Source organism: Schistocerca gregaria, chromosome X (genome assembly GCF_023897955.1).
Source record: "Schistocerca gregaria isolate iqSchGreg1 chromosome X, iqSchGreg1.2, whole genome shotgun sequence".
NCBI classification, from domain to species: domain Eukaryota; kingdom Metazoa; phylum Arthropoda; class Insecta; order Orthoptera; family Acrididae; genus Schistocerca; species Schistocerca gregaria.
Genome location: NC_064931.1, coordinates 765,089,102 through 765,116,224, shown reverse-complemented (window position 1 = coordinate 765,116,224; position 27,123 = coordinate 765,089,102). Strand labels below are relative to the sequence as shown.

The following is a 27,123-nucleotide window of genomic DNA, read 5'->3' as shown; positions in this document are numbered from 1 at the left end:
TAACAATGCTGTTTACTGTAATAAGGAACCGGAGATGAGTAAACTGAAAAACACCACAACCTGGTCAGGAATAACAGCTTTCTGGACTCAGTTCATTTCTATTGACTATATTTGAAAGTTATTCCTATTAAATCATAATCTTCCTTCTCAAAATGCCTTGATTCAGATACTGTACATGATATAGGATCATATCAAAGGAAGCCTTATATTTTGGAAGAACACACAGTTCACACAAAGGTTCTATGAGAAATAAAACTAAAATAACTACTTATTTGAAATTGTGTATTTATATTTTTACAATTCTGGAATAAATATTATGCCACAGCCTGCTGGTAGTTTAAACAGCATACTGCAATGTCATTAAGATGAAAATATTAACAAAACTGTCATATATAAAAAGGACAAGCACAGTTGCCATTTATTTACACCTAAAGTATTAATTTGCATGTTGTATATGGAAAATATATTTACAATCTCTGCATTAATTATACCCACCTGAGTATCAGAGACAGTAAATGACAATATGGAAATATATGCTGTATTCAAAGCACATTATTTTGTATAAATATTTTAGAATGAAAGAAAGATTTGCTAACCAGTAATTCTTAAAAAAAAAAATTACATGGAGCACGAGTAACTACATTATGACGACATTTATGGTGACGGTTAACTAACTTATCATTAACAGTCAAAAGTTTCACAAACTTCTTAACAATGCACAATTACATTTTTCAAATTACAGTCAATTTCATATTGCCAAATGCAATGCAGTCAGAGAATAACAAGACAAATGTTACATAGTACGCCTTCAGCCTGCGAAACAGGAAAAGCCATTAAGTATACAAAAGATCATATATACAAATAAGTCACAGCTTCTCTGTCAGCAGTTGATACTCAGAATCGAATATGAGCAATATTTTTCTTCAATCCCTGCAGCCAGTCGCTTCAAAAAATCACAACATCCACACTCAATTACTGTGCAAATTGTCAGTGTGTTAGGATTATTCAGACTATATCACTCCCTAACAGCTGTTATATTTATACAAGTTGCACTCAATATACGATGTGGGCACAAATCCCTCTTCACCGTCTTTTTGTCGCCTCACTCTGGTCCATCCATCACCCTGATCAAGTTCAATGATGAAGAGCTCCTCCCCATCATGCATTGGTATTGAGCCTTCACTCGTAGCTGTGGAGCAAAAACAAAACACACTTAAAACCTGTTATATACTTGATTATTATTACTACAATAATCAATTACTATAATCATTTAGTACATTTCTCATGTACCAAAAAACAGTTTAAGACAATGGGAACAACACATATGCCTTGCATAATTTTGCCTTGATCACAAGTCAGTGACTGCAAAGCAACATTTATTTTTATTTTTATTTTTTTAAAATTAAAGTACAGATAACAAGAACATAAACCAGTAAAAGCTAACTTGAGGGAAGATCTATTTGGGTTCTGCAGAAATGCAGAAGCATGTGAGGTAATACCGATTATACCACTTATCTATTACGGTAGACAGAAGAAAGACAAACCTACATTCACAGCATCTGTAGATTCAGATAAAAAAGTTTTACTATTATGTTAACTGCAACATTTTCTTTGAAAGTCTAAAGATGCCAGGGATAAAACATAGGGAGCAGAATGTTTACCTATAACTTTTACAGGAATCCAGAAAACAGTTTTAAAGTGTCAAAGGACATGACAGGGTGATGGTAACTCAGAAGGAAGTGATGTAGGCTTACAGCCTACATATAGACTAAGCAGTAAGAATGATAATTTTTTTGGTTTCAGAGCGCTCAACGACACTTATCAGTGCCCTTACACAATATGAACTAAATGCTTAGTGAGAATAAAATCTTTCCTTGCAAGCAATCTTTTTGGGACAATGGATCACAGACACATATCAGACACTCAACAAATCATCCAGTAATGCCAACAGAGACAGTGATTCCTTATCAACATATTAAAATGGATAGTAAAATCTTAAATAATAAAAGACTATACCAGTCTTCATTTGTTACTTTCCTTTACCTCTAGCCACACTTTTTCCATCTGGCACACAACTCTACATCTCAGTAATGAGGTAATAGCACTCATGGGGGCAGTACATTATGTGCCAGCATGCCGATTTCCCAGGATTTCCAAATGATCCAATACCCAACAGACTGACACTTCCTTCCCTTGAAACTGTAGTGTGTAAAGTATGCCCTGTATGTTTTGGACAACTCTGCTCGGTAGATCTGGCAAATGGTCTCTAGGGCACTTACAGCATCAGGGCAGATGAGAAAGTTATTCTGTTGACTAGAGCTCATCTGTGTCTATGCCTCTAGGATTGCATAAAGCCCTGTATCAAAACTGTAAATTTGTCTGGAAGTCTAATCCTAAAGTCAATGTCAGGGGAAATCATTGAGCAGATGACTGTATAGCCATGCTTACACCCATCACTGTAATTACTAAATCAGGTGCTCCTATAAAAGTTCGTAGAGGGCTTGTTTAAAAAATGGAATATAGAGTACAAAATTTCTTGTACTTTGTCAAATTTGAAAACAGCCTGCCCTCACTACTAACCAGAAAGAATTCTTTCTCCACCCCTGTGTTAAAACAGTCAGGGTTACCAAACTGAGGTCTGCAAGCTGCTCCTTTACTTAAGCCCCTAATGGTCTTATTGCCCTTCTGTAATTTACATACATTAATTCTGCTGAAACTGGTAGAAGAAGATTAAAGGCTAGAGACTAGAGGATTGACTAGTGAATACATGCATGCTGCACCATGAGAAACTTTTACCAGATGGTTGGAGGTGGTTTCCCAGCCTCATCATTCAGGCTGCGTATGGGGCTGGTCCTAAAGGCTCCTGTTGGCAAATCTACTGGCCTATTGGCCAACCATGACATATATGATGAAATTCCTCCCCCCCCCCCCCCCCCCACACACACACACACACACACAAATCTGAGGAAAATTTGAAATCTGTGTTTCAACCCATAATTATAAGTTTCTTACTGTTGGTTGAAATTTTTGAGAAGCTATCTTGAGACTAGAAGACAAATAAATAATTCAACATTGTCCACAAAAAGAAAGCATCGGGCAGGACTCCTGATTGTAGACACTATGCTGATGATGGCTACTGCAAAAAGATTAACATTTAATACACTCCCTGAGGGACACCATTCTCCCAAGAATATGAGTCTGAGAGTGAGTTGCCAGATATGACACTAAAAAATTGTCCTAAAATGAAGAACACCATAATGTGAGGAGAACTTCACAAGTCACATTCATCCAGTTGTCAGGTAATATACAGCCTGTCCAGAAAGGGTGACCCTGGTTTCAAAATTAAGTATCTCGAAAACTAAGCTTGATAGGCAAGTACAACAAATGCTATGTTTATTGTGAATTTTATACCCAAGTCATGCATAAGTTTTGAAATAGTTCAATAAGTTGCTAACACATGGAACCCTAACTGCAGTATGTAGTCCCTATAAATAGTGTACCACAGCTTAGAACTATCAGCTCCATTGTTGAAACGTGAAAGGTGGTTAGCATACCAAAGGAAGAGGTTGAAATCACTTATTCCACTAACCAATGTGCTTTTTTTTGGTATCTGAATAACACAGGTTAGAACACAGTGCCACAGTGCCAAAGCATAGTTTTCAAACATGATTTAATGTTGCAAAATGACATGATGTCAAAACCACTTGCAAGATCTTTGCCAAATTCCAACGGGCAGGCAGCATGGCCGATGACTTAACAGGGAATGTTGGCACAAGGCAGACTGAAGTTACTCCTGAAAATGTCACCACAATTTCTGGAATTATTCAGCAAAGTCTATGGAAATACATCTGAAGAATTGCAGCAGAGACCAATTTGAAGCACTCATGCACACAGAAAACACAGATAGAGCCTGCACATTGCCATTCAAAATCCAGAGTCACCAAGCTATACCTGTATGAGCTGTGTGACAGAGGACTGATTTTGCAAACCAGATTGATAATTAAATGGTTCAAATGGCTCTGAGCACTATGGGACTTACTTCTGAGGTCATCAGTCCCCTAGAACTTAGAACTACTTAAACCTAACTAACCTAAGGACAACACACACATCCATGCCCGAGGCAGGATTCGAACCTGCGACTGTAGCGGTCACGCGGTTCCAGACTGCAGCGCCTAAAACCGCTCGGCCACTCCGGCCAGCTGATAATGAAGAATTTGAAATTGACTGCATCTGACTCACAGATGAAGCACACTTACATCTGAAGGGAGCTACGAATAAACAAAAGTGGCGATTTTGGGATTCTGAAAATCCCCATTTGTGTGAAGTGAAACCACTGTATTCTCACAAAGTCACTGTCTAGGCTACAGTATGCAGCAGAGGTATTATTGGCCATTTTGTCATGTGAGAAATGATCACTAGTGTACATAGTGTTTCAATTTTGGAACAATTTGTTGTCTCACGTGTAGTACTGGAGGATCGACAACGCATCAAATGGGTCATGCAAGATGGGGCCAGACCACATCACACTGAACAGGTGTTTTGATTTCTTTACAAATAATTCTGGAATAGAGTCACTGCATTGGATTACTGGAAGTTTACTGGTGCAGGGATGGATTAGCCTCCATATTCGCATGATCTGATTCCTTGTGACTATTGTTTATGGAGCTCATTGAAAGATACTCTCTACCACAGGGGCGGCCAAATGTTGCACGTGGCTCATGAGCACACAGGCGCTGCACGTGTGTTGCTCGCGTGCAATCGTCAAACGGGACAGTGACGACAGCCAGCAGGTTGCGGCAGTGTAGTACCATGCTAAGCTGCGGACATTGAAGTGAAGCGACCACTACGTAGTGAACGTTGTATTTCAAGAACCAGAAAATACAGAGTGAATCAACGAAATGGAGAAGTGGACTTTTGCTATCTTTTAAAAATGAATGGGAGAATCATTTTTTCTTTGTGCAAAAACGTGAAAATTTGAAATGTATAATATGTGATAGTATTCTCGCTGATCAGCGGAAGTTTATTATTGAACGCCATTATAATAAATTTCAATATATTCCCATACTTAGTGCAATAAAAGAGGAATTTATCAAGCGATTTGGGGATATATCACACTTATCCCAAGGTTTTGAATAGTTCTTGAGACAATTTGCTGTTTCTGTAGATGATATTCATTCCAGTTTGCAAATGGAATTAATAGATCTGCACTGTAGATTCTACAGCATAATTCTCGTCTGAGAGACAAGTTCCTTTTGGCAAGACGTGTAATAGATTTTTATCACAACTTTCCACAGCAAGAGTTTCCTCGTCTCCATCGTGAAGCCGCGAAGATAATGTCAATGTTTGGCTCGACATACGTTTGTGAGAGACTTTTTCTGTTATGAAGATTAGTAAGTCTCGGTTAAGAATAAACATCAGTAATGAAAATTTACGTAACTGTTTGCATTTGTCTGTATGTAGAAATTTTGTTCCAGACATTAAATGTATTGTAAACTCCACCTGTGATAATTAAATGAAACGTATCGAAGGTAACAGGTACTCTTTCAAACCACGATTTCTTTCAAGCACTCCTACTAACCTTATTCTTTCATTCAATAAAACAGGCCAGGAAACAAAACGCATTACAGAGGAAGAAGCGGAGAGACGGTATGGTGGGGATTGGAGAGAAGCGGGAGGCCAACTTGCCCCTGTGTGCACGCAGAAGACCCGTTAACTGCACACGTGCAAGTGCATCGCACACATGCAGGATTCCTGCCCACCCCTGCTCTAACCACAACCATCCTACCAAGCTAGACAAGCTGGAATTGGCAATCTGTGTGGCATTTGACCCCACTTCTGTTGTGACACTACAGGACGTGACCGCAAATTTCATCGTTCATTTGCACTACTTCCATACTGCGGGCGGTGAACATTTTGAAAGACTGTGATGTGATTGCAAAGGCTGCTTGCATAGGATGTGTTTAATTATGCATGCTGTTACTGCATAAGCTGTGCAGCATACAGCACCACCTGTCACCAGCTTTTCAAACTATTTCAAAATTTCTGTATAACTTCCATATAAAATCCTTACAGGTTTCACAATAAATGTAACGTTTGTTTTACTCATCTATCAATCTTAGTTTCCGAGATATTTAATTTGACATTGGAGACTCTTTCAATTGACATCCTATAGTAACTCCATATAGTGTCAATGGCCTTTTTAAATACCAAGAAATATTTCTGTCAAGTGCTGACTACACAAAAATGCTAATTTTATTGCTGCCTCAAAGAGTATTAGATAGCTGAGTACAGAGTGGTACCTATGGAAACCTCACTGAAGGCAACTGTCAAGTCTTCTAATCTCTAGAACCCATACTGAGCTACTGATGACCATTCATTCGAATATCTTCCCCATACATAATTGCTACACTGTAATAACTAAACTGGTGTGCAAAAGTAACTTTCACAGGAAGTGTTATTGCCAAGTATATAGCTTGATGAAAGTTGGACCACAGGTAAAAAGAACTGATACTTTTATTCAGAGACAATAATTACACTGAAGTCACTGCTGCGGCAAACAAAAGTTGGGAGATATATTTACGTTGCTTTGTCCTTCAGTGCAAGGCAAGTCAAGTGGTTGACCCCAGAACGTCAGAGTGCACTCCTGATGTCTGTGGCTTGCTGATTGACCACTACAGTCACCAAACTCATGTAATTGCAACTAGGCTCAAATTTAACCAGTGTTTTAAGCACCATAAGACGACATGTGAAGAATGGGCTGCTATCTTGCAAGGCTTAGCACCCGTAAATGTTGATATCTGTCTTTTCCCCCCAACACAGAAATTAGTGCAAAGACTTTAGTCATTTAAATCAACCTTGAGTGATGTTCTAAAACTTGTCAAAGCTCATGAAGTAACTGCATCTGCACAAGCAACATTTCATAATTCCTCTGGTGTTGATGTTGTAGCATTATCAGTTGTCACTGTGCTCTATTGAGCAGCTGTTCATCCGGTAGTCCAGTGTCATGGGATTAAGTAGTTGGTACTGTAGTTAGTGACCCCCTACCCTCGGCGTCAGGAAACATACAAAAACGGAAGCTTTTGTTCACTGCTGGCATGACCCAATGTGAGTGGAAGCTCCTACAATGGTTTCCTCGCAGTCATTGTCACAGGGTCCCAGAAAAGAACATGCCATAAAATCATATACATACTGAGGCCCATAGGATCAATGGCATTGCTGCCCTTACCATGATGTCACCTGTTTTGCATGCCGCAAACCAAGTCGTCTTGCAAGTGTATACCTGAGCCAGCAGACACCAACAATACTGGCTATCACCTTGCTACATCCTATCTTGCTGCTGCTCATAGCGGCAGTAGATGGGATGCCAACGCTCACGTTGCAATTGGACATTAATAGAGCAACGGCAGATTTTCAGCTGGATAAAGCCACAGCCATTCTCTGATTAATGAGAATATATACCAGAAAACTGGCTCTCCACAGCAGAGGTCCATTCAGTGCGAGTTGTTGACTTACAGTGGCGAGCTGAGTCCATTGCGGGGCCCAGATCATAGTGGGGCCAGATTGTAGTCCAAGCCAAATACAAAAATCTCAGTAACTTACCATGCTAACAGTCAACTCTTGGACAACAACTAACATTTTTGCCTTACACACTTTTGCACTTTTTGGTTTCAAAATTCAGGACCAGGTGAGTCTATTTTTTACTGTGATGCCATTCACAGAATTTGATATGTTATGCATGTACTTAAAACCAATGTTTGGATCTGCATTAGGTTGTGCAACAAGGTTCCAGACCAACATATCATTAAAGCAATCAGAAGTGCCCAAGTTTTATAGAGCTCGTCCAGTGCCTTTCACTACATATAAGCAAGTTAAAGCAGAATTTGATAGGCTGCATAGACTGTGAGTTGTATTTCTAGTATCGTCTAGCCATTGGGCTACACCCACAATCATAGTTAAGAAAGTAAATGGATAACTTAGAACTTGGGGTAATTTTAAGTCTACCATTAATGCTCAAACCAATGTCAATATGTATACAAGTCGTAGGCTGGAGGAATAGTTGGCAAAATTGGATGTGGGCCATTATCTTTCTAAGATGCCTGTAGATGGTCAGATGAAGCAGTTTTTAGAAATTAACTAGTAAACTACAGATTCTTTACTGAATTGAACTGGCATGTATAAAACAGTTTCAAATGTCTGATCACCATACAAATCACTTAATGTGCTAAATATTTGACATAAAGCATTTACGTAAGAAAAGTTCAGAAAAGGTTGGAAATTGTGCTTTAAGTTTGTTGGAAGCTGCTAAGTGTCTTCATTATGAAAATGTTGGTTGTAAAAACATAATAATATTCCAATGTCTTTTCCAATGCCAAAGTTTTATTGACTGGACAGCAAAAATGTAGTAAAGGATAAACTTTTTTTCTTTCATAATTTTGTGGGGGAGTGTTAGCAAGAAAAGTTCCTAAAAGGTTTGAAATCGTGTAAAGTTTCTTGGAAATCACTAAGTGCTATCATTTTGACATATTGGATGAACAAACTCCAGGAATTTGTCTCTCATCAGTTACAATGGCTGGAAAAAAATACACAGTTTTTAACTGTAATTCTTTTCTTCTTGTGTTAAAAATTTAACGTAGGATAATACCTGTTAATGAGTTGGTTATGACAGTATTTTAAAATTTAGTCAATTGTTATGTTAAATGCTGAAAGTCAGATATTTGCTGCCCCTGGAAGAAGTTAGACAGCCAACCTGCAACTAGTATGGGGTTTCAGGACGATCACTTAGTAATATAGATATGACATTCAGCATGTACTGTTGTTGTAACAGTTGCCATTTAGGGTCACAAGCACTCCTGTGATATTTCAGAGGTACCCTGAGAAACTCATCCAAGGTATCCCCAAACGAGTTAATTACAACTTGCTAAATACGGGTGTCACATGCGAGCAGCAGCTACGCAACCTACAGATGAAGGGCTCACATCCACACACAATCATATGGACACAATCACTAACTTACTGGCTCATAAGAACACCAGTCATTCCTGGGCAAAGTCAATTATTACATGAAATTTATTCTCAATGTGGCCTAGATGAATCATTTGTGGAAAAAAAAGGTGTTAAATTTGGTGGCCAGAGCACTGCAAGAAAGCTTTTGTGCAACTTAAAAAGTGCCTTAAGTCAGGCCCTTGTTTACCAACATTCCATCCCAGCAAATGCTTAACACCTGCCACTGATGTATCAGACTATAGCATTCAAAATCTCACAAATAAAGCCAATATCATGGAACAGCCCATTGTGTTTGCATCTAAAACATTACATGTGGTGCAGAGAAATTATTCAACAAATTGAGAAAGACGTATTGGCTACCATATACAGCATCAGGAAGTTTCATGCATATCTCAATGGTATTAAGTTTCACCTGATCACTGAGCAGAAACTTCTTAGTTCACTATTTGGCCCTCATCTGAAACCTACCAACAAGATCACACAGCAGTTGCAACAGTGGGCACTGCTCCTAACCTACAAGATCCATTATTGGTCGCAATGCAGCACCAAGAGACAGATATACTTTCCCACTTGTCCTGTGGTCCAGATGAAGAGTCTGACAGGCACAAAGTGCAATGTTCTGCCTTAAGACACGAATCAGTGACACACCCTCTCTGAATTCCCAATTACAGCAAGTGAAGTAGCAGCAGAAAGAGACCATGATATTCTACTCTGCAGAGTGTTGTCTGCTGTACAGGGGAGTTGGCCCGAGCACTTGCCTAATGACACCAGTCTAGAATGGTGCACCTATTTTCATTAACACACAGGCTTAACATCACTGATGGTGTCATATTGTTAGCTACAGATGATTCTGGATGCCAGGTGGAAGTTCCTCCAAAGCTCTGCCCCCAAATACTGAAGCTCCTCCAGACCACATATTGAGGATTGCACAGAATGAGGATTGCACAGAATGAGGGCACAGTACAGCATCGTGTACTGGCTTGGTGTTGATGCCGCCATAGAATACACCATCCAGAATTTCCACACTTGCACCCACACTCAAATCAGCCCCATCACAGTGTTTCAATCCTTGGCTGTGCTCTGACCACTCCTGGCTGAGAGTGTATGTTGATTTCGCCAGACCGTTTCAATGAGCAATGTGGTTGGTTTATGTAGACACCCTCTCTAACTTTCCATACATGGCAAAGAAGGCTACCATCGCCACCACAGCTAGCATTTGCAATAGGGTGAGCACCTATTATACCGGTTTCCATGAATGGCCCTCAGTTCATGGCATGTGCTTTGCATTGAGTGCCTGACCACTGACCCTTTGTATCCCACGTCCAATTCTGAAGCCAAACAGATGGTCAAGAGCTTCAAAATGCAGTTGCGCAAGATGATGATGACAGCTGACTCAGGGAGGCACTCACCAGCTTCCTCACCATCCACCACTCAACCTCTGAAAATGGACATGGCCCAGCCGATATTTTACGTTGGCGTAGACCGCATACCTTCTCCGAACCTGCTTTGCCCAACTCAGTGGGACCACCGCCTCCACATATAGCCATATTACAGCTCAGGTTCCCACATTTGATTCATATTTTAGGCCAAAATGTCAGGTGGATCAGAATTGTTGTCAGCAATGGGGTGTGGCAAATTTTGAGGTTGTGGCCAGCAACAAGCAGTCAGTTAAGCACCACAATCAGCTCTGGCCACAAAGAGCCACAATGACCCATCCTCCTCCTCCTCTCTCTCTCTCTCTCTCTCTCTCTCTCTCTCTCTCTCTCTCTCTCTCTCTCCCCCCCCCCCCCACACACACACACACACACACACACACTTTCCCATCAATTACCAACAAAGGCCAGGGTATAATAATCATGTTTTGACAGATGTAAGCTGCAGTTGTTATGATGATGATAATGATGACCATGGGTTTAAAGGGACTAAACTATTGGCTATCAGTCCCTCGATTCATAGCAGTGCGAGTTAAAAGGTACAAAATGAGTAAAGAAGAGCTATCAACTCCAGAGGCTGTGCCCATGTCATCATGGCTGAAGATGCATGTGGCTGTAGCTCTAGCCAGATAGTTGAAAATGAAATCAAACTCAGCCCACTAAAAATTGTAGCTGGTCACTGAAGTATACACCAAAAAGAATCGTCATAGTCTTGTGGAACTTTAGAACCAATTAGACTAAACAGATAGATAAATAAAACACATACATTAAACTTTAAAAATGCATGACAGTGCGGAGAGAGAAAGTAGATTGAGTTTGCTCAGGGCACTTGCCACAGTGAGAGGTACTCTTCCCACAACCATATCTTACACCGTGAGTGGAGGTGGATTGTATTTTGTTGCAAAATCTGCTTTCTCTCAGGAAACACAGGACTTTGGTAACTACTAACCCATTGTCTGCACATATCCGAGGTAATCAGGTTGATATGTTGATTGCTCCTCTCAGATCAGCCAGCAGGCCACACATTGTGAGAATATGAGCAATCATGAGATGGTTACCAGAGCTGCGTTGAGGAAAGTCCTCTTGATTCAAAAGGGTCTCAGATATAAATATCGCCTCTAATGAGGTCAATTTGAGTGTGACTGTTAAGTTAATCTGGATGCCTATATCAGGTTTATGTGAAATAAAGTTAATTGTTGGACGTTTTTACTGGTCACCAGATTCTGCCGTGACAGTTTTAGAATCAGTTAAAGAAAATCTATGCTCAGCAGCATGGAAATACCCAGATCATGCATACTCGTTGGAGGACTTTAACAAGCAGAGTATACACTGGGAGTCCATGGATTCATTGCAGGGGGTATAGACAGGCCGTGCTGTGAAGTACTTTTACACATGTTTTGTGAAAACTGCCTTGAGCAGCTAGTGCGACAGCCCATATGCAATGGAAATATTTTTGACTTTGTAGCTAAAACAGGCCTGATCTTACTGACATTGTCAATATAGAAACAGTGATTATATCAGCTAGTTTGACAACCCACACTGAATGGAAATATTTTTGACCTTGTAGCAACAAACAGGCCTAACCTTATCAATTGTGTCAGTATAGAGACATGGTTAGATATCATAGCACTGTTGGTTACTGAAGCTAATAAAGCAATCAAGAAGGTTAGGAGAGTATTTTTGTTAAAAAGAGCAGGCAATTAGTTGCTAGTGTATTGCTTAGACAATGAATGACCTCACTTAGCTCCAGTTTGATGGCAGTAGAGGAAATAAGAGCAGAAGTTTAAAACAGATTGTAAATTGCACTCTGGAGCAGTATGTGCCAAGTTAGAGGATTAAGGACAGAAAAGAATCACTGTGGCTTAAAAAGAAAATTCAGAAAATCCTGAGGAACCAAAGAGTCTTACACTTTCGGTACAAAAGAGAATGAGCAAATGATGACAGGTGAAAGTTAGCAGACACTCATGTAGCCATAAAAAGATCAATGTGCGAAGTATGTAATTGGGAAATTGTGAGAGGACTGCTATTTTTCTCTGTATACATAAACGGTCTGACAGAGAGGGTGAGCAGCAATTTGTAGCTGTTTGCTGGTGTATGGGAAGTTGTCATCATTTAGTGAGTGTAGGAAGATACAAGATGACTTACACAAAATTTCTAATGAGTGTGACGAATGGCAGCAAGCTGTAAATGTAGAAAAAATGTAAGTTCATACAGGTGAGTACGAAAAACAATCCTGCAATGTTTGAATAAATATCTAGGTGTGATGTCGCAAAGCAATATGACATGAAATGAGCATGTAAGGATTATAGAGGGGGAAAGCGAATGATCGATTTTGTTCACTGGGAAAATTTTAGGAAAGGTTCACTGGGAAAATTTTAGGAAAGTTTGGTTCATTTGTGAAGGAGACCACAAACAGAACAGTAGTGAGACCAATTCTTGAGTACTGCTCATGTGTTTGGGACCCCAATCAAGTCAGATTAAAGAAAGAAATCAAAGCAATTCAGATGCGAGCTGTTCGATTTGTTACTGGTAGACTCAATCAACATGCAAGTATTACAGAAATGCTTTGGGAACTCAAATGGCATTGCATGGAAGTCAGGCAATATTCTTTTCCACAAACACTATTGGGAAAATTTAAAGAACTGGCATTGGTAGCTTACTACAGAATTATCCTACTGCTGCCAACAAACATTTCACATAAGGACCATGCACATAAGCTAAGAGGAATTAGGGTTTGTAAGGAGGCTTTTAGACAGCCATTTCACCCCTCTACCCCCCCCCCCCCCCTCTCTCTCTCTCTCTCTCTCTCTCTCTCTCTCTCTCTCTCTCTCTCTCTCTCTCTTTGCAAGTGGAAAAGGAAGGAAAATAACTAGCAGTGGTAACCTAAAACATGCACCATACAGTGGGCTGTAGTGTATGCATGTAAATGTAATCTGGTGCAGCTGATATGCAGTAGGCACAATATGACGGCATCTTCCCGAGTGGTCTGCAGAGTGATATGCCATGCCTTGGTGGCCCTTTGATTAACCTCAGTTTGTTGAGGCTCATGGTAACTTGATAGTCGACATCCGAAGTGTTCAAAATTTGATGGCATAATTGCAATTGTTTGTCCATGCATGGTATGCCAAGTTCAAGTTTCTTTCCTACGGTCACATCTTTAGCCAATTTGTCAATGAACACCCACATGGCTCAGTGTCCAGAAGAATGTCACCGCCATTCAAGAACTTCCAGTTAATGGGTCTTGGATGTTAGCCACCAAAGGGTCAAAAGAGCTGGTGGCCCTTCCCCTGGCTGAAAAACAGGCACTGGCATGTGGCTAGGGCCAGTAGTTGGTACTTGAGACCTCATTGTGGTCCTACATATGAATTTTGACACAATGTTTGCAAAGTCTGATGTCATATTGATTGGGTGGAATTGTTCAAACTTTTTCTTAGTGTGTTGACAAGACAAGCTGTCAAGTGTTTTATATTTCTGGCATTTCTACACCCTCTTGAAAACTGGGCATGTCAGTGAATGAGGAGTGGATGGTGTTCTGGACAGTTTACACATGTAGGTGGTTGTTTGCAAGAGCTTACCTTATGTGTTGTCCTTTTGCATGCCCCATAATTAGCCTCATTACTACAGTGGCAGGTCATGTGTCCAAACCTCTGGCAACCAAACTATCTCATAGAAAGAGGAAAACAGAGTTTGACATCACACCTATAAACAATGACATTAACTTTCTTAGGTAAAACATTTTCATTGAAAGCTAGGATGAAAGGCTTCAGTATCTTCCCAATCACCCTTAGGTCCTCTCTGGAGGTGATGCACAAAATGGATCCCATGCCACTCTAAGTTAGCATGCAGTTCTTCATCTGTTTGTAGTATGAGGTCCCGATGGAAGATAACACCATGCATCCTATTGAGTTTACTATGGGGAAGATGGTAACTGGTATATACCGAAGTTTGTCACAGGCCTGAAGTACCTGCAGTTGGTTAGCATGCAATGTTTTGATCAATAAAGATCCATTTCTCATCCTCTCTATTGCTGCGACTTCTCCAAACTGATCCTCAATATTTTCACCAAAAAACAGTAGCTTCCTTGTTGCACAATATTCTCCATCAGTTTTGGAATATACCAAAAACAGGATGAAATGTCCATATCCAACTCTCCTTGCTCGACTCTCATCCCACGACTTGACTACAGACAGAAATGACAAGGGTTTGTATGTCTCTGCATTAAAATCTTGCTTTCTATCTGCTGAAATGGCTGTGTTGGCACGGCACCTGGTATGGGTGATTTGGATCCATTTGATTGTTGATTATTCTTCGTGTTGCCACTCACTCCGATTGAAGACTCTTCCCATGGGTGCCACCCCTCTATGGTGGAGGCTACCTAGCATAGTAGCCATTGCTTGATGGATACACACCAACCCCCACACCCCACTGACAGATGGATTGAACATCACACTGGATTTTGGGTGTGAACATAAATCCACTCTAATAGTAGGTGCAAAAGATCATAGCACACGGTCGATAGATTATATGCACCATGTAAAGTGTCCTTTGCCAAACAGCTTGCACTTCTGTGAAATTTAGGAAAGTGGGGGTCAAGACCTAAAAGGGGACCAACAGTAATTACACAATAAAGTTGAAGGAAGGTTGTGAAAAGAGCTAACAGGGTGTCGTGATAATGGCTGAGTTGTCAAAGTAAATGCTTCACAGCAGCAGCAGCAGGGGGTGGTGGGAGGGGTGTGGCAACATTCATGATTCAGATGTAGTTGACTGTAGGTTGAAGCAGAATACTAGCTTAAAGAAAAAAGACAGGTCGTGATCAAACCAGAATAGGAAAACAAGAATTCTGCTTATAGGTAACAGTCACGGGAGGGATGTGGGCCAACAGCTTCAGGAGAAATTAGGGACAGAGTACCAGGTCACATGTTTTGTGAAACCAAGTGCTAGCCTTAGCCAGGTGACAGAAAACTTAGGTCAGCTATGCAAGGACTTTGAGAAGGAAGATCAGGTAATTATAGTTGGGGGAGCAGGAAACAACCTGGCTATGAATCCAAGATATAGTATTAGGAGTGGCCTGGATAAAATAGGAGCAGAAACTGGGCACACAAATGTGTAGTTTGTGGAGGTCTTTCAGTGCCATGATCAGCCCCGGGTAAGCATTGCTGTAAGGCGTGTTAACACTGAGCTGAACAGGATGCCCCGGACACCGGCAAAGTCTCACATGAGTGTTGTTCCAGTTGATGCTATTGGTAGGTGGGGTTACACTACACATGGCCTGCACCTTAATAGGAAGGGAAAAGATAAGTTAGCTTCTCTATTAGCAGATACTGTAAGAGCGGTCACAGTCACACAAGGGGTTATCCCTGTGGTTATTGGGACCAGGCAGACAGGATTTTTAGGTTAAAGCCAAATTCCAGACAGACAACAACCAAGGAAAATAGAAGAAAAGAAACTTCATGCACAGCAAATAGGGATAAAGCTAAGGGTGGTATCAACTTACTTCACCAAAATATCAGGAGAATAAAAAAAAAAGTAGATGAGCTAATAATGTGTTTAGATGATCTCACAAATAAGAATGAGACTGATATACTTTGTCTGTCTAAGCACCATGCAACTGCGGGGATGGAAAAAAATCAATATAAATGGGTATAATATAGCATCTTACACTTGTAGACCTAGTATGGATAAAGGAGTTGCCATTTTCACAAAACAAGGGTATAAATACAGAACTGTTGAAGTAAGCAAAATTTGTGTTGATCAGCACTTTGAGGTTTGTGCATGTGAAATTCAGCTAGATAATGTTGTGTTGATATTAACAACAGTGTACAGGTCTCCACTAGGAGACTGGGAGTTATTCATAATGAAGTTTGACTCCCTACTGAGTTAGACAAAAAGGAGAAGTTATTAATTTGTGGTGATTTCAATGTTAACTTTCTAAGCAATTCTGATAGGAAAAGTGAACTAGAACTGTTTTTAACAACATATAACTTAGAATCAGTGATCAATTTCCCCACACATATAGCTCAGGACAGTAGTACTCTAATAGATAATGTATTTGCAGCAAGAGGATGTAGAACAAACACATGCTTTCCCTGTGGTAAATGGATTATCTGACCATGATGCACAACTGATTAACTTACAAAACCTAACAGGGTATACACTTCAGAACCCATTAAGTAAAAGTATGGGGGTGCTCAACCGGTATCTATAGATCACTTCAGAGAAAGTTTAGGAAATGTAAACTGAGAGGATGTCTATAATGAGCCAAATGCTAATGATAAATGCAGCATATTTCTTGATAAATTTCTATCCCCTTTTGAACATTGTTTTCCAAAGAAAATTACTAAATGTAACACCACAAACTTTTCAAAGAAACCTTGGATTACTACAAGTATTAAAGTGTCTTCAGAAAGAAAAAGAAAACTGTGAGACAGCAAGAACTAGTAAAGATCAAGAAGTAATTTTACACTATAAAAATTATTGTAACATACTGAGAAAAGTTGTAAGGAAATCAAGAAATATGTATGTTGGAGAAGAAATTAACAACTCCAGCAATAAAATCAAATCAATATGGAATGTTGTTAGAAGAGAGACAGGAAAAGTAACCACTGGGGTAGGGAGTATTACTGTTAAAGAGAATGAGACCATCTTAACCAACAGCACACAGGTAGCCAATGTATTTAGCAATCACTTCTTAAGTATAGGAGAAAAAAATTGGTTAAAATAGTTCAAAAGAAAAGCCAGGCAGTACATGGAAGAGTCAGTTTTGAAAAATTTTAATTAGATTAAGTTTCATCTAACAACCTCTTGTGAAAAAAGGAAAATTATTAAATCTTTGAAAAATAAATGTTCTGTTAGAGTAGATGACATCTCCAACAAGTTATTAAAACAATGTGGAGCTATTACAGCTGATGTTTTGAGTCACATATGTAATGCATCACTGACTCAGGATATTTTTCCAGACAAGTTAAAATATGCCATTGTCGGGCCTCTCTACAAAAAGAGGGAAACCACGAATGTCAATAACTACCTGCCAGTATACTTGCTTACAGCATTTTCAAAAATCTTTGAGAAAGTAATGTTCTCAAGAGTGGTTAGCCACCTCAACAGTAATGGGATACTTAGTAAATCACAGTTCGGATTTCAGAAATGACGTTCCACTGAGACAGCAATATACCATTTCACTGTCCACATAACAGATTCTTTAAATAGTAAAATGTCACCAGTAGGAATATTCTGTGACTTATCCAAAGCATTTGATTGTGTGAACCATGGCATTATGTTACAGAAGTTACAATTCAATGGTACAAATGGAACAGCATATGAGTGGTTTAAGTGATACCTACAGAACAGGAAGCATAATGTCTCTTTATAATGCTTCAAGTGATTCAATGGAGTTTGCCACTTCATCTAACTGGGGTGAAATTACATTAGGTGTTCCACAAGGTTCAATCATGGGTCCCCCCTCTTGTTCTTGATATATGTGAATGACCTGACCTCCCTTCTCATGTGAAACAAGATGCTGAACTGACACTGGTTGCTGATGATACAAGCATAATTATTAATCCAGTTAAAGAAAGTCCCATAGAAAATGATAAAAATAAAGTCTTTGGAAAAGCTATTAATTGGTTTTCTGCAAATGGGCTTGCTCTGAACTTTGAAAAAACACAGTACATCCAATTTTCTGCAGCAAAAAGTATAATTCCTTGAATAAATATAACAGATCAAAAGAGGTCAGTAGCCAGGGTAGAGCATATTAAGTTTTTGGGTGTACATATAGATGAGAATCTTAATTAGAAAATTCATACTTTGGATCTCCTAAAGTGACTAGGTTCAGCAACTTTTGCAATTAGAATAATTGCCAATTTTGAGGATGTAGAAATTAGTAAGCTAACATACTTTGTATACTTCCACTCTCTGATGTCATATGGAATAATATTCTGGGGCAACTCAACACTTAGGCAAAAGGTATTCACTGCTCAAAAGAAAGTAGTTAGAATAATGTGTGGGGGTTAATAGTCACACATCTTTTAGGCATCTCTTTATAAGGTTAGGAATTCTTACAGCTGCTTCACAGTTCATTTACTCATTAATGAAACTTTTTCTCAACAACATGGACCAGTTTAAAATCAACAGTCATGATTACAATACCACAAAAAAGAAAGACATACACTATCCTTTACTTAACCTATCTTTGGCACAGAAAGGGATAAAATATACTGCTATAAAACTTTTTGATAAATTACCAGATGAAATAAAATGTCTGACAGACAGCAGTAATAGTTTCGAAAAGAAATTGAAATCATGCCTCCTTCACAACTCCTCCTATACCATAGATGAATTCTTGAATATGAATAAATAAATCTGGAGATATAATATACGCATTTTGTGCCATTTAAGGGAATGAGATAGACAATAGAAATATTAAGGTGTAACACTGTAATGTAAACAAACAAGCAAACAAAACCATGTTTCCTGTGTGCATCTCTTGTGCAGTTGACACATTCCACATCATAACAGTTTTTTTTGTGCTATTGATCAATGAAACACATAACTAACTGACCGATTGACAACTGACGTCAAAGTTGTAAAAAGCCTATACATTTAGGCCATTATTCTTTTACTGGCATATAAGGTTTTTTTTTTTTTAGCTGTTACCAAAACAGTCTAAATATAGCCTCTTGTCATTTACTGCCTCTTCTCCAACTATAACCAGTTGAGAATTCTGTTTCAGTTTTCCAACTGCATTTTTTAAATATCTTGCGTTGCTGCTCACTTGGTTTTTTACTATTGCTGCTGTTTCCCACAATTTACCACTCAAGTTAGGCTTCATTCTTGCATTATTTAGTAGTTTAAGTAATTGATACCAATAATTTCACAAAGGTTTTCCGAGATTTACTGATGTTTTCTTTAACCTCAATTCCTACATTAATGCAGGTCATGACCACCTCATGTGTTTCTTACACTTTCAAAACTGAAGTGGTCTTCAACAGCCATATAATTTTTTTCTTAGATTATTTTCTGTTGTAGCAGTTGGGTCCGGACATTCACATTTTCTTTCGGGTGTTTTTTTTTTCCCCCCGTAATTGAATGATCAAACCCTTCTCCTCCACACTTGTTTGATACTGTTTCTCAGCAGTAAGTGTTATATATTAAACTGAACAGTATTTAGTAATGCCCTGTTGAAGTGCTGACAAGTTCTGATCAACTGTTGTTTCATTCAGAATTTTTATTATTTTCCTTCCCTGCAATTCTTTGACAAATTGTGTCCACATTATCAACATCACCACTACTTGATCTATCCATTTAATTGTCAGGTGAATCAGAACTACTGTACTGTTTTTCAAAGTAACTGATACAAAAGTTCTTGGGTTTCCAGCTGTGTAAGCTCATTGAAACGGTGTGCTATTTTGATGAATGTGACTTATCACTTTCTGGCAAAGTCTCAACTATAACCCTGACAACTTTGTATTAGCTGAACTTGCCAAGAAAGATGTGATTGTTCCCTGTAAGGTATAGCTTTTCATTGTTTCCTAATACAAAACAACTGTTATCTACCAACAGTGTATTCCTTTTTAATTACAAATTTGTAGCTTTAGTCATGGTCCTGCATGCTTTCTCCACTTTGTGATAGCTTAAGCTCGTCAGTGAAATTTTCTATAAGAAAAAAATTCCAGTTTCTAATCTCTGTAAATTCAGTTGGACCCCTGAAAATGACTTTATTGTGGTCACTCACAATATGAGAACTTTCATATCTCCACAGTCTTTCAGCATCTTTGGTAACTGTTTTAATCAAAGTTTAATAAATATGCAAATATTATTAATTTCTAGGAGTCATCAATGTGCACCTTCTATACATAATAAGAACTCAAATATTAGCTGTCTGTGACCACATGTTAAACTTTAACTATTATGTATGGGGGTAATTCCATCCTTTTTTTGTAATCTTGACCATTTTTATACCATCTTGTCATTCTGATGCCTGTTGAACCCTTTACACTTCAGTGTGGTTATAAATAAACATTACTAATAATCTTTCAAAAACTACGATAAGAGCTTTTTTTAATCAGTCTGGTTACTTCTGGTTTCAACTCCCATAGAACTTTTCTATTTCTAACCTACTTTTATTTTACAATGATAACAATAGCCTAAATAATTAATGACAACCACTACTAAAACTAAAATGACTTCTGATTTTATTTGAAGTGAAAACTCCACTACTCGACAACATGGGGTTCTCCTTAATTTCCTACCTTTTTGCTATTTCTTCATTTTTAAACTACAGTTCATAACCAATAAATTGTGGTCAGTGTCCACATCTGCCTCTGGAAATGTCTTACAATTTGAAATCTGACTCCAAAATCTCCATCTTACCATTATATAATCAATCTGAAAGCTTTCTGTGTCTCCAGGTTTCTTCCATGTGTATAATCTCCTTTCATGATACTTAAACTAAGTGTTAGTGATGATTAACTTATGCTCTGTGCAAAATTCTATCAAGCACCTTCCTCTTTCATTTCTTTCCCCCAGTCCATATTTATCTTCTATTTTTTCTTCTCTTCCTTTTCCTACTATCGAATTCCAGCCCCACATCGCTATTAGATTTTCCATCTTCCTTAACTACCTGAATAATTTCCTTTATGTCATCATGCATATCCTCAATCTCTTCATCATCTGTGGAGCTAGTTGGAATGTAAACTTTTCACAGTGGTTTACCTGCATACCTATTTTCTTATTCATCAATAAACCTACTCCTGCACTACCACTATTTGGTTTTGTATTCATAAGCCTGTATTCACATCGTCAGAAGTCCTGTTTCTCTTGTCACCAAATTTCACTGATTTCCTCTACATCTAACTTTAATTTATCAATATCCCTTTTTAAATTTTCTAACCTACCTCCATGACTAAGGGATTGACATTCCACACTCTGATCCACAGAATGGCAGTTTTGTTTTTTCTGAAGATGACGTCCTCCTGAGTAGTCCTCACCTGGCAATCCGAGTGGGGATTATTTTATCTCTGGAATATTTTACCAAGGAGGATTCCTTGATCATTTAACTGTACAGTAGAGCTCAATGACCTTGAGAAAAATTATTACTACATGTTTCCCCTTCCTTTCAGCTGTACACAGAAGCAGCACAGCAAGGTTGTTTTGGTTGATGTTATAAGACCAGATCAGTCTGTCATCAAGACTGTTGTCCATGCAACTACTGAAAAGGCTACTGCCTCTCTTTAGGAACCACACATTTGTCTGGCCTCTGAACAGATACTCCTCTATTGTGGCTCCACCTACAGTATGGCTAGCTGTATCACTAAGGTATGCAAGCCTACCCACCAACAGCAAGGTGCATGGTTCATGGAGTGAGGGGGGAGTAAGAGTATGTAGACAGTCTATGCAAGGGAGATGTACTTGAGGGCAATATTATAGAATTGGCAGAGGATGTAAATAAGGATGAGATGGGAGATATGACTCTGTAAAAATAATTTGACAGAGCACTGAAAGACCTCAGTCGAAAGAAGGTCCCAGGAGCACATAACATTTTGTCAGAACTACTGATACCCTTGGGAAAGCCAGCCATGACAAACTCTTCTATCTGGAGTGCAAGATGTATGAGACATGCAAAATAACCTTGCACTTTTAAGAAGAATGTAATAATTCCTATTCCAAAGAAATCAGTTGCTGATATGTGTGAATATTACTAAGCTGTCAGTTTAATTAAGTCACAGTTGCAAAGCACAAACACAAATTCTTCACAGAAGAAGAAGAAGAAGAAGAAGAAGAAGAAGAAGAATGGAGAAACTGGTAGGAGCTGACCTCGCGGAAGATCAGTTTGGATTCTAGAGAAATAACAGTATGATCATCAGTAACTCCAACGAGCATACACCCCCAACTATGATTCCCCCAACTTTTGCAATGGAAATCATCATCACTATTGATGACTAAATATTTAATGCTACAATTTACTTCTGTCAGACTGCACAGAAACTCAGCTGCTTTTTCTGTTTAAAGATGTTAATGACACTTAGCATTACTCCAAATGGTCAAACAATGCTGCCCAATTTTCTCACAGATTCTGAGCTACAATAAATCCAGTGCTCACAGAATTTATGGTGCTGATGTATTTCATCTGGCAAATTCACAGCACTGACAACTGCTGCTATCTGAACAACACTACAGTAAATATTAGTGCTTCCTGACAGTCATTCTTGTAGCCAAATTCATTCCCTTAGCTGGTTACAGTGAACCTTCTGTCGGATATTCTGGGCTATGTGTAAGCTGTCATCTGCCACATATGATACATTTTTGGTCACAGAAAAGTAATTGTCACTGATGTCACTGCTTAAAGTCTATCAATGTGGAATTTCTACTTGCCTACAGTGCTGAAGAAGACTAGTTTACCACAGCGAAATTGCTCCTTAATGTTATAACTTAATCAATGAAAATATACTACTGACTTTGGATTAAATTACTGGTTATCATTACAATTAAATCTTTTATGACTCAAACATACCATGCTGAACAATCTATCATGTTAAATTATGAATTTCACCAAATCCTATTTGATATAATCCATTACTGGCAGAGTTGTACCAATTTCTATGGTATACTGATGTTTACCTTTAAAATGACATGCTCAGCACCTGTGAACAATCTGTAACATGTGATTTACACATACCATCTTCAGCTACAGTTAATGTTGCTGTTGTAGCAGTCTTCACTCTGAAGACTGATTTGATGTAGTTCATGTAAGTCTATCCTGTGTAAGCCTCTTTATGTGTAACTATTGCAACCTACACCCATTTAAACCTGCTTACTCTATTCAGACCTTTACAATATTTAAGAATAACACTGCAAAGCAAGTGACAATGGCAGCAATGTCATGAATTACAAAACCTTTAGATAGCCATATTATACCATTAATGTGACTTAAACAATAAACAAATTTATTTAAAATGATACCTAGAGTTGTAATTGAGCTGCTGAAAATAATGATTTGATTGTTTTCAAATATATTCATTAGTAACAATGTTTTCTTTGATAAAATAAAAAATGAATGAGTAATAGTTGCATAATTGTATGCACAATGACAAACAAACTTTGATGTTAGATCAACTGTCACCCCAGCACTAATAAAAATAAAGCAGATGATAAAATTTCTGTGGTTCACCTGCATGAAGAATTTATCCCGGTCACAACCAGTATGGTGTCATGACTGAAAAATGTTTTGCTGGCATTGGCCTCCTAATAGGATTAAGAATTTCTCATGTACCACGATAGCTTGGTATTGAACAGCTTCTTCCAATTCTTTACATGTTTTTGTCATACTGACCCACATAAAAAGCTTGTTTCTTAAAACTTTAACAAAACTCCCAATGCATTTGAAATAGACATAACAATGAAAAGTAGCATCAGTCTCAAGAAAATAATGACACAAATGGCTATCGTCGTGACATCATATGACCTACTTGAATTTAAGTTTGTCACTAGATGCTGCTGCTAAGGCACAGTTATTCATTTCAAATGCTAGGCTACACATTACTTCAAGCAGCAAAGGGGGTTACTTAAAATATAGTTTCAATGTTATTTTGTGAACAATTCTCTTTTTGCCGTAACATCTCTCCTTCTCCTTCTCCTCCTCCTCCTCCTCCTCCTCCTCCTCTCTTTTTAACACGGAGAATAAGGTTCTCTCTCTTGAGTAAAAGTTACACAATTTTTTATCTGACATGGAAAAACTATTACAGAAATACAAATATAGATTTTTAACTTACACTACAATATTAACATTGACTGAAGAGAGAATACAAACCTTCAAAAGGATAAAGAGCTCTACATACTCCCAGAGCAGGCAGCAAGTCTCCATCACAGTAATCTCCAGGGGCAGGATCGTTATCTCCGTGCTCATTGTCAGAGTCAGGCAAACTCGTGTGAGAGGTCCCAAGTCCAGACTCAGGGCTGTTTGAGGAGCTAAATGTTGGTTAAACAATGACGAATAATGCCATAAGTCAGAAGTTAAGCTATTTACAGTTCTAAGGGAATAGAGAATCTTCAGAGTTACTACTTAAATGGAGCACCTCATGGAACAAAAAGCTATATTTTTCAATGTTCTGAATGCTAAACTTCCACCACTGTATGTTGATGAAACCTCAATGACTGAAAAGAGAGCTGTCTTCCACAACGATTGTTTAGAATTACATGCAAGTTGAATAGTGCTACACTACACAACACAGAAAGAGTTTTCTACAACAGTCCTGCACACTAAACATTACTCACTACAGAATATTGTACACAGGCATAGAAACTTACTGATACTGTATGGATGAAGCAAACATCTGAAAAAAGCCTTAGATGAGGCAGAGTAAGAATGAGCTATAGTTGCAAGCTAAGATCTGCTATAAAGCTGAACTTGTAAAGCATAAAACAAAAACACAAAAACACAAAAACACACACACACACACACACACACACACACACACACACACACACACACACACACACACACACACACACAGGCAGCTCCAAACATCTGCCAGTCTGAATACTTACTCTCAATCAACTGAAGGCGGAAAAAAGTCAACCTTCAAAAGAAGCTACTAGTACAGTAAACTTTATTGTTACAGATGAAAAAGAAAAATTAAGAGTTCAGTCTTTCACTGACAGTCTATTCATTATAAACATGGAGTACTAGCTCAGTTGAGTAAGGATTTGAAAGGAAATTTGTTAAAGGCTGTTTGAAGAAAGTATAGTGGTATTTGGCTGAAGTAATTTAAAGAAACCATAATAAATCAGGATGACCTAATAGATATCTGAACTCTGCTTCTGTCAAATGTGTGTCCTGTGTCTTAACAACCATATCAGGCTGCTCAGTTTCACATCACAGAGTTTACTCACATAGATTCTGTTACTACATGCAAATGGTCAATGATAATTGTGGCAGTGTGGGGAAAAATATAATTAACTGCCGAAACCATTAAGTATGTTTAATAAACAATTTAAAAAGTAAAGACAAACAATTTTATTTATCCATCAAATAGAAATGAATGCCATACATGACAATGAGCTTGTGCCTGTCTGAACAGAAGGATGGTACTAGCAAAACGACAACAGTAATGTGCAATTGTATCTGATAATACACCCAATAACACAAGACGAAACATGAAAAAAGGGTAGAAAAACTGCAATAATAGTCATGTAATCTGTGGAAATGGAGAAGAGGCAAACTGGATAACTACTTTATGCAGAATAGATGGTTGTGGCAGGGAACTGAAGATGATACTGTCATTACAGGTGATCTGTTCACAAATTCTGTAAGTTATTACAATTACTTCCCCTAAACTTACAGTGGATATCGTCATCCTAACATTACGTACTGTATTTCAATACATCTCAGTGCTGAAATGAAAGTACAGAAGATGCAGCAATTATGATGTTCGGAGTAAGTATTTAACCTTTTCTGCTGCTTTAAAAGATTACCCATAACCTATGCTCCAAACTGATTGTTGAACATGCACAGTGCAAGAAATTAACTAATTCTTCACGAACATGCACAATTTTAGAACTGTTGTAGCAGCTTGTGACTAGGTGATTAATCCTTTCAACACTGTCACACATTTTACACCCTGTAATAAATTGTAACAGTCTCATGGTTTCAAAAGTTTTAGTCACCGGTATTATTGTTCCTCTTTGGCTCTATCTAAATGTCCACAGTTAGTCCACTGAACACACTTTTTGTGGTGTTTAAAACAGCATGATACCAAACTTCACGAAGGATTACAACTTGTGTCAGGCCAGGATGTGAACCCACTACATTTGCCTTTTGTAGGTAATTTATCTACTGACTGGCTGTCCATAAATGACTGATGACCTGCCCTCACTCCTTTACTTTTCTCCTAACTTCTGAACTTCACATAAGTTCTCCTGCACACCTGGCAGGGCTAGCACTCTTAGACGAAAGGATACTGCAGAGAAATGTTTTAGTCATGGCCTGAGTGACTGTTTCTGGAATGAATTTTCACCCTGATTTCAAACTTTTTGGTACAGTAAAACTGTGTGCTGGACTGATAACTCGTAAGTAAAGGATCCTACTATCAATCAGATCAAGATCACAGCTTAAACGATCCTTCGACTTAGTATCTGCAATATTCTGTGACAAGATTGGTGCAAATTTCGTGACTCCCCGTAGTTTCATAAAAAAACGTAAAATTTCTGCAAATTATTTTGATTTGTTTATTTTAAACTTGTTTGTTCCCCGCACTACGTAACTACCCAACACACATCATCAGCAGTATTAAAAAATTACCTAGTGACTCCATTGTCACCATACACTGCCACTATAGCAGCATGCACCACCACCACCACCACCACCACCACCACCACAAACAACAGTAAAAAAATTGCAATAATGAAACTGGGAAAGGTAAGTAGTTTCTAAGGTCAGCAACTCAACAAAATTTACATAATAACAGTAAAATTCAACATATAGTTAAGTAAACAATATGAAACTTTCAAATATGAATAAGAAAAAAGACCAAAAGCCATACTCTTAACATGGTCATGGTACATCAGTATACACCACTGAGACTTTTCAAATCTCTTTGCTCTTTTCTTCTGAATTCAAGAGGATGAAGCGAGATAATGCAGGTTAGTAAAGGAAAGGCTATCCTCAACTGTTGGATCAGCACATCAACTAGTA

At 38.4% G+C, this 27,123-nt stretch overlaps 1 protein-coding gene across 12 annotated transcripts in view; it reads right to left on the bottom strand.

Moving 5' to 3' along the window:
* Positions 1-265: 265 nt before the first annotated feature.
* Positions 266-27,123, bottom strand: part of LOC126297562 (formin-binding protein 1) — a 336,009-nt gene continuing 309,151 nt past the window's right edge. For 6 of the 12 annotated variants that reach the window (XM_049988494.1, XM_049988500.1, XM_049988504.1 and 3 more), the window contains 2 exons: positions 24,241-24,398; positions 266-1,189 (listed from right to left, as the gene is read on the bottom strand). In XM_049988494.1, coding sequence (XP_049844451.1) covers positions 1,023-1,189; positions 24,241-24,398 — 325 coding nt within the window. In that variant the 3' untranslated portion in view covers positions 266-1,022. The remainder of the gene's footprint in view (positions 1,190-24,240; positions 24,399-27,123) is intronic. The other 6 variants (XM_049988495.1, XM_049988501.1, XM_049988499.1 and 3 more) reach the window with 1 other exon arrangement.